Source organism: Neoarius graeffei, chromosome 2, assembly GCF_027579695.1.
Source record: "Neoarius graeffei isolate fNeoGra1 chromosome 2, fNeoGra1.pri, whole genome shotgun sequence".
Taxonomy (NCBI): Eukaryota; Metazoa; Chordata; class Actinopteri; order Siluriformes; family Ariidae; genus Neoarius; species Neoarius graeffei.
This window is the reverse complement of record NC_083570.1, coordinates 9,400,199-9,415,260: the sequence shown is the minus strand read 5'-3', so window position 1 is coordinate 9,415,260 and position 15,062 is coordinate 9,400,199. Positions and strand designations below refer to the sequence as shown.

General features: G+C 41.0%; 1 protein-coding gene across 1 annotated transcript; it reads left to right on the top strand.

Moving 5' to 3' along the window:
- Positions 1-10,241: 10,241 nt before the first annotated feature.
- On the top strand, positions 10,242-14,671 carry LOC132880412 (E3 ubiquitin/ISG15 ligase TRIM25-like). Its single transcript, XM_060913784.1, has 6 exons — positions 10,242-10,879; positions 12,498-12,593; positions 12,732-12,977; positions 13,096-13,267; positions 13,466-13,519; positions 14,123-14,671. The coding sequence occupies exons 1-6, from the start codon at positions 10,280-10,282 to the stop codon at positions 14,662-14,664; spliced, it is 1,710 nt and encodes a 569-aa protein (XP_060769767.1). The 5' UTR covers positions 10,242-10,279; the 3' UTR covers positions 14,665-14,671.
- Positions 14,672-15,062: the final 391 nt, after the last annotated feature.

The window sequence follows — 15,062 nt, the reverse complement described above, 5'->3', positions numbered from 1 at the left end:
GTGTCTTTCAGCAAATACCGAGTGGCTTATATGACACGCCCTAGCGGTTCTCGTTTGACTCGCCAGGTGGCTGCCAAGCAGGTAGGGTTGGGCGCGAGAAATAGTTTGTTTATCATGGTCATAAGCAGTTGAAGGGTCGCAGTGTTTTTACAGGGTCGGTCGGGTAACCGGAAACACATTATTTTGTTTGGCCAAAGCTAAGTTAACATGCTAACAATATTCATTACATTGTGTAACTATGACCCAGCTAATCAGACAAACGTTACCAAAGTATTTTGCTACATCAATAAACGAAGACTAGAAAGAATAAAAAAGAAAGATTTAATAAATAGCCTGATCTTACCTGTGATGAAGTGGGTGCTGCAAACCCACACATTTTTGATAGTGCTTTCATCCCAGTCTACACGTTTGATGGCTTGTAGTCATAGACGTCGGCGATTTTTTTGGAATGGGTGAGATCCTTCTGGAATTCTGTACATTTTAACCCCATCACTGCTACGATTCTGACACCCGACAACACAACAACTAGGCTTTTTTGAGTCCAGGCTGCGCGCGCAATTTCCGCTTACGTAAGAATGACGTTTACTGCGAAGGGGTCTATAGCATCATTGATTGGCTGAGAGAACAAGCAATAGCCAATGAAATTTGGCGTAGTATCTGCCGCTTGGAACGAAGCGGTGTTTTATCAAATACGAATCCCACCGGTGATAGACTTTGAAAATGACCCATGAAAATTGGCAAAATCGTATTTTATTGTAGTAAATTCGTATTTTCGTAATCAAAACGACAAATCGTAATAAATACGATTTATTCGTAGTAGTTGGCAGCTATGCCATTGTAAATACAGAATGTATGTTTACTACTGATGTTGAATAATGGGAAAAAGATCAGTGAAGCTTTTTGGACCTATAGACACTACAGGTAGCCTACAGTGCTGCTTGAAAGTTTGTGAACCCTTTACAATTTTCTATATTTCTGCATAAATATGACTGAAAACATCATCAGATTTCCACACAAGTCCTAAAAGTAGATAAAGAGAACCCACTTAAACAAATGAGACAAAAATATTATACTTGGTCATTTACTTATTGAGGAAAATGATCTAATATTACATATCTGTGAGTGGCAAAAGTATGTGAACCCCTAGGATTAGCAGTTAATTTGAAGGTGAAATTAGAGTCAGGTGTTTTCAATCAGTGGGATGACAATCAGGTGTGAGTGGGCACCCTGTTTTATTTAAAGAACAGGGATCTATCAACATCTGATCTTTACAACACATGTTTGTGGAAGTGTATCATGCCACGAACAAAGGAGAGTTCTGAGGACCTCAGAAAAAGCGTTGTTGATGCTCATCAGGCTGGAAAAGGTTACAAAACCATCTCTAAAGAGTTTGGACTCCACCCATCCACAGTCAGACACATTGTGAACAAAATGGAGGAAATTCAAGACCATTGTTACCCTCCCCAGGAGTGGTCGACCAACAAAGATCACTCCAAGAGCAAGGCGTGTAATAGTCGGCGAGGTCACAAAGGACCCCAGGGTAACTTCTAAGCAACTGAAGGCCTCTCTCACATTGGCTAATGTTAATGTCTGTAGGTACAGTTTGCCACCTACTGTCTAAGAACTACAACTCCCAGCCAACTTCCGCGTTGACCTACGTCACGCCTGGGCGGGATTGCTTGCATCACATCCTCCATGATTCCATAAAGGACCTGGAAGTCCGCCATATCTTTCTCTTTGGCGGCTGAAACCACACGGAACAGACCTAAAAGGAGGCACTCACTATCGGACCGTCCGAAACCATGACTTCTTTCTTGCAAGATCTACATTTCAGCACGTTTTCCTTTTTGTTTACCCTTGATCACGGTAGACTCCGGAAACACGCGATCTTTAACTCAAGTGAGTTATAACCGTTTTTCAGTTATTCCTTATGAGTACGTACGAAACTGCAGCCCAAGGCAGTTTAATTTGTAGTTAAGAAGCGGCTGGACCCTTCTAACTAGTGCACGTTGTTTGATCAGAGTTTTCCTTCCCACGAGCTACGAAGCCTCTTCAAGGATCCTCTGTTTCCCACAGAAGTTTTTCCGAGCTCCTGTGAACTTACCCTCTCCCAGGATTCTCTGCTTTCTACAAAAAGGCGAGATTTTTGAAGTAAGACTGGTGTTTGGGCAAGAAGACTAGTCTTAGGAATTAGTTTGTTTACTTAGTGTGAATTTACACTCAGGGATTGTTTAAGTGTGCACACTGATTTTGGTTTTCTATAATTTGTTCTCTTTTTGGTCTCAATTGTTTAATAGATAGGTTTTGCATGCCCTCTCTTTCTTCCTAACATTTTAATTTCATTATTTACCCATATTTTGACCTCATTAAGATTTCAGTAAATTGAATAATACTATAAAGCTAGTGGGTTAGCTGTCTAGGGAAACCCTTTTTTTCTCCAGGGACCAGGATGCACCACGTGGTCACACACACTAGGCCTCACAAATGCTTTAGCTAGCAAACCAGAGCTAACTCTCTTTGTTCTGTAAGGAGACACGTGGTAACCCCCTTGTTCTTTATCACGAGGTCTTTTGTCTCAACTTTAGATAATATTCTAAGTCCTGATTCAATTCAACCTTTATAGCGCACTCTCCCGTGCCCACATTCAAATCTACATATATCACGGATGACCATTTGAATGCATTTTAATTGTTAACATTTAATTTTGTTATCACACATACACACACGCTCACACACAACCACGTGGCTACTAGGCCTCAAAAGCACCACGTGGCTACTGGGCCTCAAAAGCACATGTTAGCTAGCCTTCCTTTGTCTAGTTAGCACACAAAGCTAATCATTTGTTTACACACAAACACATGCTAGCTAGCTTTCCTTTGTCTAATTAGCCTACAAAGCTAATCTTTTGTCTACACACACGCACACACACACACACACACACACTGTTTACAGAAGATTTCATCTGCTGCTATTCAATTTTTATCTTTGTTATAATAAATTCCATTATTATTGAAACTGTGTGTGTTTGTCTGCTGTTCCGATACTTCTTGAAGTCGCCCATATCTCAAAAGAACTCTTAAGGTGTATATGAATACTATTAGCTGCAGCTTGGTAAGTGACCATAATAATTCTGAATATACCCGATAATGGTATGATTCACTAAATGATTCAATTTAAATAATTCAATTTAAACAATTCAATTTAAACAATTCAATGAGACTGATTCAATGAGACTGATTCAATGGTATGATTAAATTCAAATGATTCAAATTAAATGATTCAATGGGATTGATTCAATTTAATTATTAAAGATTGATCACTTAACACCAATCTACATACACATAAACATAATACACCTACATGTTCATGAGTCCACCATCAGGAGAACACTGAACAACAATGGTGCGCATGGCAAGGTTGCAAGGAGAAAGTCACTGCTCTCCAAAAAGAACATTGCTGCTCGTCTGCAGTTTGCTAAAGATCACGTGGACAAGCCAGAAGGCTATTGGAAATATGTTTTGTGGACAGATGAGACCAAAATAGAACTTTTTGGTTTAAATGAGAAGCGTTATGTTTGGAGAAAGGAAAACACTGCATTCCAGCATAAGAACCTTATCCCATCTGTGAAACATGATGGTGGTAGTATCATGGTTTGGGGCTGTTTTGCTGCATCTGGGCCACGACGGCTTGCCATCATTGATGGAACAATGAATTCTGAATTATACCAGCAAATTCTAAAGGAAAATGTCAGGACATCTGTCCATGAACTGAATCTCAAAAGAAGGTGGGTCATGCAGCAAGACAACGACCCTAAGCACATAAGTCGTTCTACCAAAGAATGGTTAAAGAAGAATAAAGTTAATGTTTTGGAATGGCCAAGTCAAAGTCCTGACCTTAATCCAATCGAAATATTGTGGAAGGACCTGAAGCGAGCAGTTCATGTGAGGAAACCCACCAACATCCCAGAGTTGAAGCTGTTCTGTACGGAGGAACGGGCTAAAATTCCTCCAAGCCGGTGTGCAGGACTGATCAACAGTTACCGGAAACGTTTAGTTGCAGTTATTGCTGCACAAGGGGGTCACACCAGATACTGAAAGCAAAGGTTCACATACTTTTGCCACTCACAGATATGTAATATTGGATCATTTTCCTCAATACATAAATGACCAAGTATAATATTTTTGACTCATTGTTTGACTGGGTTCTCTTTATCTACTTTTAGGACTTGTGTGAAAATCTGATGATGTTTTCAGTCATATTTATGCAGAAATATAGAAAATTCTAAAGGGTTCACAAACTTTCAAGCACCACTGTATGTTATTTTTACTGATTTTCTAACAAAAAAAAGATTTATATTGACTGATGTGAGATTTGACAACGAGCATTGTAGACTAAAAACAGGCAGCACTACAGTGCTAATCATATGACTCAAAATGTTAAAATGTCTTCTTCGTTTGTTCTCATGTTAAATAATTTTCATTAATTTGACACTCATACCATTACTGTTCCTTCACTGTATTTGCACATATATAAAATTTGTTTACTTATTTTGGACGAACACGGCTGGGATCCCTGTGTGCCCATGAAAAATCAACTCGATGGGTTTCCAGATTTTCGGCCCATGCGAAAACTCCTCTATAAACACATTTCAGAGCAATATGCTGCCATCCAGACAAAATCTTTTTCAGGGAAGGCCTTCCTTCTTTCAGCGAGACAACGCCAAACCGCTTTCTGCGCATATTAAAACTGCATGGCTCTGTAGTAAAAGTGTCTGGGTGCTAAACTGACCTGCTGCAGTCCAGACCTGTCTCCCATTGAAAACATTTGGTGCATTATGAAGCACAAAATATGACAAAGGAGAGCGCAAACTTTTGAGCAGCTGAAAGTGTATATCAGGCAAGAATGGGACAACATTTCTCTTTCAAAACTACAGCAATTGGTCTCCTCAGTTCCCAAATGTTAACAGAGAATTGTTAAAAGTAGAGGTGATGCAACACAGTAGTAAACACACCCCGTTCTTTCTTGAACTTTCTTGAACCATTTTGCTGACATCAAATTCAAAATGAGTGTATATTTTTCAAAAAACAATAAAATTTCTCAGTTTCAACATTTGAAATGTTGTCTTTGTACTATTTTCAATGAAATATCGGTTTCCATGATTTGCAAATTATCGCATTCTCTTTTTATTTCCAGTTTACACAGCGTCCCAACTTTTTTAGAATTGCCGTTGTATTTTTCAGTGTACAAAATGACACATCATACTCTTTATCCATTTATATCTACATTTAATGCTGTGGAACGTCCATGAAACGAGTTAGAGCCTGTCGTCACTATCGTTATAGAGGATGTGCAGTCACGTGACCCGCACGTGTGTACTCCGCCCACTCCGCCACATTGGACGGCATCAGGATAGTTTACCTTGCGCGAGCGTAATGGATCCAGGGAGTAATCCCCAAGAAAATTTGGAAAATACCCCATCTACATCGCACGATTACTTGTCTAAGTTTGTTCAGCATCTTGAAGGTGACATGAGGCAGCGTTACGTGGAAAAGTGTTCCAGGTTGGGGATTGCAGATCCGTACAACTTGCCGCAATCCTTGTTCAGGGAAATTCGGAGCTGGCGATTTGCCCGATCTGGCCTACCACGACATTTACAATTTTCTCGTTAATCGTGTTACACTGGCAAAGCCCTCAAAGCTTACAAGAGCCTGGAAGCTTATAAATATTTTGCTGCGGGATGGGTATCCCAACTATACCTCTGGAAGGTTCCGAAGAAAGAAGTCTACTTGATAACCTCACGGGTAAGTGGCATTAAGACGTTTATCATAAAGAGACTATGCAGGACGTTTTATCTTAAGAATGTTCGTAATCTAAACTCAGTTCCAGATAATGACAGGGTTGTAAATATGTATGTTTTTGTCTGAAAAACAGCTGCGCACGCCTGCACGGAAGCTGCGCAAATGTGCGCAGCTTTCTAACCAACTGCCTTCTTCTCATACTAATACTTCCTATGTTTCATGGACTGTAACAGCATTTGCTCATTTAGTAATTTTAATATATAATTTACTTTGATGAAATTATTCAGACACTCCAATGCCCCTCCCAAATCGGATCTGCGCGATTCAGCCGTGCAAAAGGCGCATCCGCCGTTTGCATCCCTGTTTAAACTCAAAGGTTAACCTACTTCAACCGGCTAATGAGGCTCGGTGGTCGGTCAAGATTTTTTTTAGTTTTCGCCATCCCTACTATGGATTGGCCTTTCAAAGGCATATATGAGCCAAAAAGATAAAACATTGTCATAGACTAGGCCAGGGTAGTAGGGCTAGGCATAGCCATTTTAAACGTTAGAGACTGTCTAGTTTCTAAGTATGCAGTTATCATTCAATACAAAAATCAACTTAACAGATGTACTAGGAGTATTGAATTAGAAGATTACACCTACCTGATATGAAGTGTTCACTACAAATTCGGCTGGTAGAACTGGGGTTCCAGTTTTCACTTCGCACAGCGGACACCCATTTTGCGTGTCTCTCCTCGTCTGCGGGGAATCTATAAAATGACAGGCCCTCCTTTTGGCCCTGTCTATTGGTACAACCAAATGCTGAACAAGATATAACCAGTCTCGAAAGATCTACTCCCACACACTTGATAATTAGAACGGGTTCGTCTAAGTTCTATGCGCGACCTTGCCGTCCAAAATGGCAGATAAACAAATATCACGTGACCTTGTGACATCACGTGCACGCTCTCTATAGCAGCTATAAGTGAGTTGTTCCCTCACCAGCCTCCTTTTTTCTCTCTCTTGAAGTTAACAAGACAAAAAACAGATCTTGTTGTGTATCGTGAGGATGTCACACTGCATGAATAAGCAGTGAATTGAACAATGATTCCAAAATGTTCTACATAATGTGGACTGAACATCTATTTACAGTCAGAATCGACTTGTTCAGCTCCCAAATGGCTCGTCACTGTTTGTTTGTTTTTTGCTCCTTTTTAGCCGAATTACATACAGCTGACATTGTTTCATTAAATGATTCAGAAAATGCACAATCAAGCTTCAGTTATCAAGGTGGTGCAAACATGCAGGAAGTCCAGTTAACATCGATGCACTAATGTTCTGGTGGTGATCCATTATGAAGACTTGGAGAGAAAAGAGAGAGAGAAAGAGACAGAGAGAGAGGTTGTATTGAATTGTATTAAATGCATGTTGTGTTTCATTGAATAAAATTTACTTTTTTTAGAACCTTATAAATCCAGGTTTATCTGTGAGTTTGGGATTTTTATTCAAATATTACAATCAAAGCTTTGCAGAATAAAAGATAAGAGAACAGGAGAATAAAGTTTCCCCCAGCGATGAAGTTTCTGTGCTGAACTCATTTTCAGACAGAAGCTTTTAATACTGAGGTCAGGATGTCCGCAAGCTGCTGGACAGTGTCTTGCAAAAGTATTCATCCCCCTTGGTGTTTGTCCTGTTTTGTCGCCTTACAAGCTGGAATTAAAATGGATGTTTGGAGGGTTAGCACCATTTGATTTACACAACATGCCGACCACTTTAAAGGTGAAAATTGTTGTATTATTGTAACACATACAATAATTAAGATAAAAAAAACCCAGAAATCTGGAGTGTGCATATGTATTCACCCCTTTCATATGAAACCCCTAAATAAGAGCTGGTCCAACCAATTCACTTCATAAGTCACATAATTAGTTGATTAAGAGCCACCTGTGTGCAATCACAGTGTCACATGATCTGTCACATGGTGTCTATATAAATCAACCTATTCTGGAAGGACCCTGACTCTGTAACATGACAAAACAAACAACATGAAAACCAAGGAGCCTCCAAACAGGTCAGAGACAAAGTTATGGAGAAGTATAGATCAGGGTTGGGTTATAAAAAATATCCCAAATTTTGAATATCCCATGGCATGCCATTAAATTCATTATAGCAAAATGGAAAGAATATGGCACCACTACAAACCTGACAAGAGAAGGCCCCACCCAACAAAACTCACAGACCGGGGAAGGAGGAAATTAATCAGAGATGCAACAAAGACACCAACGATAATACTGAAGGAGCTGCAAAGATCCACAGCGGAGATGGGAGTATCTGTCCATAGAACCACTTTAAGTCGTACACTTCACAGAGTGGGCAGGGCTTTATGGAAGAGTGGCCAGGAAAAAAAGCCATTACTTACAGAAAAAAAAAATAATAAAAAACATGTTTGGAGTTTGCCCAACAGCATGTGGCAGACTCCCCAAACACATGGAAGAAGATTCTCTGGTCAGATGAGACCAAAATTGATCTTTTTGGCCATCATGGGAAACACAAACCCATCACCCTGTGTGGCGCAAACCCATCACCCTGAGAACACCATTCTTACAGTGAAGCATGGTGGTGGCAGCATCATACTGTGGGGATCTTTTTCATCTGCAGGAACAGGAAAGCTGGTCAAGACTGAAGGAAAGATGGATGGCACTAAATACAGGGCAATTCTGGAGGAAAACCTGTTTGAGTCAGCCAGAGGTTTGAGACTGAGACAAAAGTTCACATTCCACCAGGACAACGATCCTAAACATACTGCTAAAGCTACACTGGAGTGGTTTAAAGGGAAACATTTAAATATCTTGGAATGGCCTCATCAAAGCCTAGACCTCAATCCAATTGAGAATCTGTGGCATAACTTGAAGATTGCTGTACACCAATGCAACCCATCTAACTTGAAGGAGTTGGAGCAGTTTTGCCTTGAGGAATGGGCAAAAATCCCAGGAGCTAGATGTGCTAAGCTAATAGAGACATACCCCAAGAGACTTGCAGCTGTAATTGCAGCAAAAGGTGTCTCTACAAAGTATTGACTTTGGGGGTGAATTCTTATGCACACTCCAGATTTCTGTCTTTTTTATCTTAAATATTGTTTGTGTCACAATAAAACAACAATTTTCACCTTTTAAGTGGTCGGCATGGTTTGTAAATCAAATGGTGCTAACCCTCCAAAACATCCATTTTAATTCCAGCTTGTAATGCGACAAAACAGGACAAACACCAAGGGGGTGAATACTTTTGCAAGACACTGTATAATGGTGCAAGGAATTGATCCAGAAGGTGGCAGTAATGCAACAATAAGGATGCTGACTGCCTTTCAACACAAGAAAGAAGAAGTTACTGTGAACCCTTCCAGTGTGTTAGTAAATCTCCTCAGTTGTGAGCCGTGTTTATTCTGGATAGATCTCCTGTTGATGATCTCGCCTCATCTCTGCCTTTCCCTTTGATTTTAATGATATTTCTGGTGGATGGGGTTTGAACCCTGCACTGACTGGGATTAGATCAAGTCTTGTGTTAACACAACTAGCAGATTTCTTTCTTCTGCCTTTCAGGAGATTCATTTCAGTCTGTTAACAATGTTAAAATGACCCAAAGAAAAAATGACCCGTGTCAGTGTGGGTTTCCTCCTGGTTCTCCAGTGTTCTCCTACTTCTCAAAGACACATCTAATGACTGATTGAGGCGACTCAGGATCTCTGATCTCAAACATATTCACCTAACAACTTCATTTCCATCTCAACAATCTGTTCATGAGAAAATTCTTCATCGACCAGGAATAATGTTCTTGATAAATCATGATGTCAGGAATAAAACAGGATGAGGCATGCTGCTCCAGGAAACTAATCTGTGATGAGGTGGTGGGATGTGACCCAACACAAAGTGGATTAGTTTCCACAAACAGCAGGTCATGAAGAGTTCAGGCTCTTGTTAAGCCTGGAGCGCTCATACTGAGTGAAATGGAGATTATGTTGAAAAAAAGGTCCACTTTTGTGATTTCTTTTCGTAATAAACAATGCGAAATCAATAAAATATGGTTTTCCTTCCTGACAGCTGCGTCCTCCTCACTTTTAAAATGGCTCCAACATTCTTTAGGGATGAAGATCAGTTTAAAGATGTCATGAGGAAAAAGCTGTTGAAGTGAAACAATTGTAATTTATCAACAAGGCTGAAAGTTGTGCTTGAGGTGTCAGTAGGTGGAAAAGTCCAGAAAATTAAGATCCATTCTGTGAGTATTTCATGAAATTAATCCTAATCAGTGCGGCTACATGGGTTAAATTTCTGCACTGAAGGGAGATGAAATGGTTAATAGAGGAGTGTTCATGATCTCTCTGTGTTTGTGCTCCTCCTCTCTCTCTCTCTCTCTCTCTCTCTCTTTCACACACAGAACCAGGAAGTAACTTGTCATTTCAGAGAAAACAAAACTGATCTCTCTCTCTCTCTGTGCGATTTCAGGAAAATGGCTGAGGCCAGTATTTCAGTAGATCAGCTTTCTGTGGACCAGTTCATGTGTCCAGTGTGTCTGGATCTCCTGAAGGATCCGGTGACTATCCTCTGTGGTCACAGTTTCTGTAAGGTGTGTATTAATGGCTGCTGGGATCAAGAGGATCAGAAGGGCGTCTACAGCTGTCCTCAGTGCAGAGACACTTTCACGACAAGGCCTGTTCTACGCAGAAACAACATGCTGGATGAAGTGGTGGAGAAACTGAAGAAGACTGAAGTCCAAGCTGCTTCTCCTGCTCACTGTTACGCTGGACCTGGAGATGTGGAGTGTGATTTCTGCACCGGGAGAAAACACAAAGCCATCAAGTCCTGTCTGATTTGTTTGACTTCATTTTGTGAAATTCATCTGAAACCTCATCTTGAACGTCCTGCTTTGAAAAAACACACATTAATTGAAGCCTCAGCAAAACTCCAAGAGAAGATCTGCTCTGAACATAACAAGCTGATTGAGATCTACTGTCGTACTGATCAAACCTGCATCTGTTATTTGTGCATGTTGGAGAAACATAAAAACCATGACGCTGTTTCAGTTGCAACAGAAAGAGCTGAGAAACAGGTGAGAACTAGAAATCTTTCCAGAATTAAATCATCTTAATTATAGTTTCCCATCTAGAAACAGGTGCTTTAGTCAGTGATATGATTTGAACTTTAATTTCAATGTGTGTCTCAATCAGAAGGATTCTGTAAAAGCTGATTAAAATTGTCTGTGTTCTGGTGAACAGAGTGTTAAATTTATCTTCAGTGATGGTCGTAATCTGGTTAGGGGTGGGTTTCCTGATAACGTTGCCCTTTAGACCTAAAGAGAGAGTTGAGAGACTCTCTTAAAGAATGAACGTTGTCTCTGTGTGTGGTTTTCCGGAATTCACTCGTAAGAAGGAGTCTAAAGAGCAACAGGACAAAGTGCGTCTTTGCAGTTCGCGTCCCCTATATAGGCATTAGTAGCTGCTAAAGGCAATCGTACTGGACATAACTAACAGTGTCCAAGTTAACTAGCTGTGTGTAAACATTAGCCATGGACAAGACTATGGCAACTTGGCGGGCAGATCCACAGAAAATCATTTGACTAATCAGACTGCATAGTTATTTCAACACTATCGCTAACTCTAAATGCACAGACAACTTCACTGCAAGCTAATAAAACGTTTATATCACTCAATATGCTTCCACAGGTGGGATGGCGAGTTTTTGTAGGCTGTGATGTGCTCCGTTTTAGGCAAACAAAGCAAACATTTAAAGCAAAATGACTCTTTATTCCTTTCAGAAAACTGAACCATGGGTTCTAGCTATAGAATCGTGGGTGTGTGCATTCCCCAGAAGAACCGCCTCCTTCCATTCTGCCATCAACTGATCGTGTTAAATAATGCTGCGGAGAAATCATTGATCTTGATTTTATCCAGTCTATGGACGTGACGTGACCCTAGTGATTACTGATAGACTGTCTCAGTGTCACCTGCGGAAAAACCAATCACGTTTTAGAAAAGAAAAAACATCCACTTTCAAAGCTGCTTCATAGTAACGAGTAACGAGGACCTTGATAGAAATGTAGTGGAGTAAAAAGTACGATATTTGTCTTTCAAATGTAGTGAAGTTAAAGTCATAAGTTCCCCCCCAAAAATACTCAAGTAAAGTACAGATACTCAGAAAGTGTACTTAAGTACAGAACTCAAGTAAATGTACTTCGTTACTGTCCACCTCTGATAATTAACTCGATGTATTTGCAATGTAGAAGAAAACTAATTGAACACCACCAGCAGATTCAACCCCAGTTTCCCCCGCTGACTGTGAGAGTCCCTCAGAGCCGCATGCGCATTCTGTGGATTCGGCAGCGAGCGAGTCGCTCTTTGTTCTGAACGAGTGCTCCGGGTCTCTTGTAAATTCCGAGCAAACTAAAGGACGACTTGTGCTACGATGTTGTTCGGGAAAACCACGTTAGCTTGATGATGGATCTTAAGAGGTCATTTAAAACTCTCTTGGCCTTAAGAGGCTTTCGGGAAACCCAGCCCAGATCAGTTAGTGAACATTTCTCTCTCTCTCTCACACACACACACACACACACACACACACAGAGTACATAACCTTCAGAGCGAAACATGAATGTACTTTGAACTGACATTAATATGGAACCAGTTCGCTCGTACTGTATAAAAAGCTGAATGTATTTTATTTGTCCTCAGAGTGAGTTAAAGGAGGAGCAGATGAAATCCCAGCAGAGAATCCAGGAGAAGCAGAAGAAGGTGCAGGAGCTGGAACAGGCTGTGAACACTATAAAGGTGAGCAGTGAGCAGAGACAGAGCTGCTCCTAGAAACACACACAACATGGACAACGAGTCATTTACAGTCCCAGTAAGAGAGGGAATGATAGATGAGCTTTAAATCGTGTGTGTGTGTGTGTGTGTGTGTCCTAACAGCTCAGTGCACAGACAGCAGTGGAGGACAGTGAGAGGATCTTTACTGAGCTGATCAGCTCCATGGAGAAAAAGCGCTGGGAGGTGACGGAGCTGATCAGAGATCAGGAGAAGGCTGAACTGAGTCGAGCTGAACGACTCCTGGAGCAACTGGAGCAGGAGATTGCTGATCTTCAGAGGAGAGTCACTGAGCTGGAGCAGCTTTCACACACACACGATCACATCCATTTCCTCCAGGTAACACTCACTGTCTGATCTACAGAGCCAGCTGTTCCTCACACACTCTCTAAAACACCTCTCATTAAGGGAACAATAAATGTCCGTCTGACATCACAAGTGGGTTTTACATTTCATTTGCTTTCTGTAGGTTTTAGCTTCTGGACGTCGCTCTCCTCCACTTCACAGACCAGATTTTCACACATCCAGCGTCGCTGTCCGTCAACATCTCTCATTTGATGGAGTGAGGAATTCTCTCTCAGATCTGAAAAAGAGACTCGAGGAATTCTGTGAGGAGGAATTCAACAAAATTCCTCCACATGGTAAGAGGAGCTGTTCCTGCTGGAGAAACACAGTGATGTGTTATTTCTTAGCGATGCTCCTGCTTTCTTTTCTGCAGCCACTTTATTCACCCGACACTTTGAACTAAAACACTGATTTAAAATGAATAAACTGACTGGATCACTTTAAACTCTTTCCATCTTTTACACAAACTCATGTTTCCATTTTTCTCTCCACAGCTGCAGCAGTTCAGATCATTTCAGAACCACAGAGCAGAGAAGAGTTTCTGAAATGTAAATCTAAAACACACACACACACACACACACACACACACACGCTTCTGGGCCTGTCACGATAACAAATTTTGTTGGACGATATATTGTCTCAGAAATTATTGCGATAAACGATATTATTGTTGACGTCTTTTCAAGACAATTTTATGCCACTAGTGAAATAATAATGATCATGCAAACACACCCTTTCATAGAACAGTAAACTTTTTAATTAAGTCAACTTATTCAGTTCCATGAGGCTGGCAGGGGGAGTCGCTCTCTTCTGTGGGATCTTTAACTAGGTTTAGAATGCTAGTTTAAGCTGATATGTGATTGATCTAACGGTAAAACAGCACGAGGGCTCGAGAACTTTGACAGGTTACAATTTTACTTGGCAACAGAATGTATCTGAATTCTGATTGGTTGTTGTATCTGAATTCTGATTGGTTGTTATATTATTGCCCTTTTGTTGTGTTCTTGAGCCCAGAGTGGGGGGAGGGGGGGAGTGACAGGGTTCTACAGAGAAAAGTTTTCACTGCAACCGAACTGCTGTTTTCGTGACCACGCCCCCAGCGCGGATATTCATGTTCACATTGTTCAGTTTGTTTTTCTCTTTTATTTTAGATTTCTGTTATCTGACTCTGGATCCCAACACGGCATATCGTCTCCTCATTCTGTCTGAGAAGAACAGAGCGGTGAGATGCAGTGAGAGAGAGCAGCGTTACTCTGATCATCCAGAGAGATTTGATTACTACTGGCAGGTGTTGTGTAAGGAGAGTGTGTGTGGACGCTGTTACTGGGAGGTGGAGTGGAGCGGTGCTGATGTTGTGTACATATCAGTCTCATATAAAGACATCAGCAGGAAAGGACGGGGTAATGAGTGTCGGTTTGGATGCAACAATCAGTCCTGGAGTCTGCGGTGTTCTTCTTCTTCTTCTTTCTCTTTCTATCACAACAGCATTAAGACTGATCTCAGAGTTCCATCTCCCTCCAGAATAGGAGTGTATGTGGATCACAGTGCAGGAACTCTGTCCTTCTACAGCGTCTCTGACACGATGAAGCTCCTCCACAGAGTCCACACCACATTCACTCAACCTCTATACGCTGGGTTTGGGTTCTGGGTCTGGTCTCCTGGTTCTACAGTGAGATTGTGTGATCCAGAATAAAAGTGTGTAGTGTTTTCTGTAAAATTCCTGCACGTTGCCAAGTTGTTGCTCAGTCGTCTGTTTCACTAGAACACAATCCAGCTGCACAAAAACACTCATTTTAATATTTAGATTATAAAATATGCTGATGTCGTGTTCATCCCATATTCAGCCTGGATGATGATTGGCCCGCAGATAGAACCTTATAAATCCAGGTTTATCTGTGAGTTTGGGATTTTTATTCAAATTATTTGGATAAAAAAAAGTCCAAGGACTTCCGGGAAGATGGCCGAGTGAACAGACGTATAGTTAACTGCTCTCCCAAGTCGGACATAAAAAAAACCACCCTAAGGCTTAAACTCGACGACCGAAAGTTATATTATGGGTGGGAGAGGCAACCGAAGAACAGGAAACACTAA

Coding starts and splice junctions, on each gene's coding strand:
- LOC132880412 (XM_060913784.1), top strand. CDS start 10,280: ATGGCTGAGGCCAGTATTTCAGTAGATCAGCTTTCTGTGGACCAGTTC. Junction 10,880..12,497: donor CAGAAAGAGCTGAGAAACAG/GTGAGAACTAGA, acceptor ATTTGTCCTCAG/AGTGAGTTAAAGGAGGAGCA. Junction 13,520..14,122: donor CAGAGAAGAGTTTCTGAAAT/GTAAATCTAAAA, acceptor CTTTTATTTTAG/ATTTCTGTTATCTGACTCTG.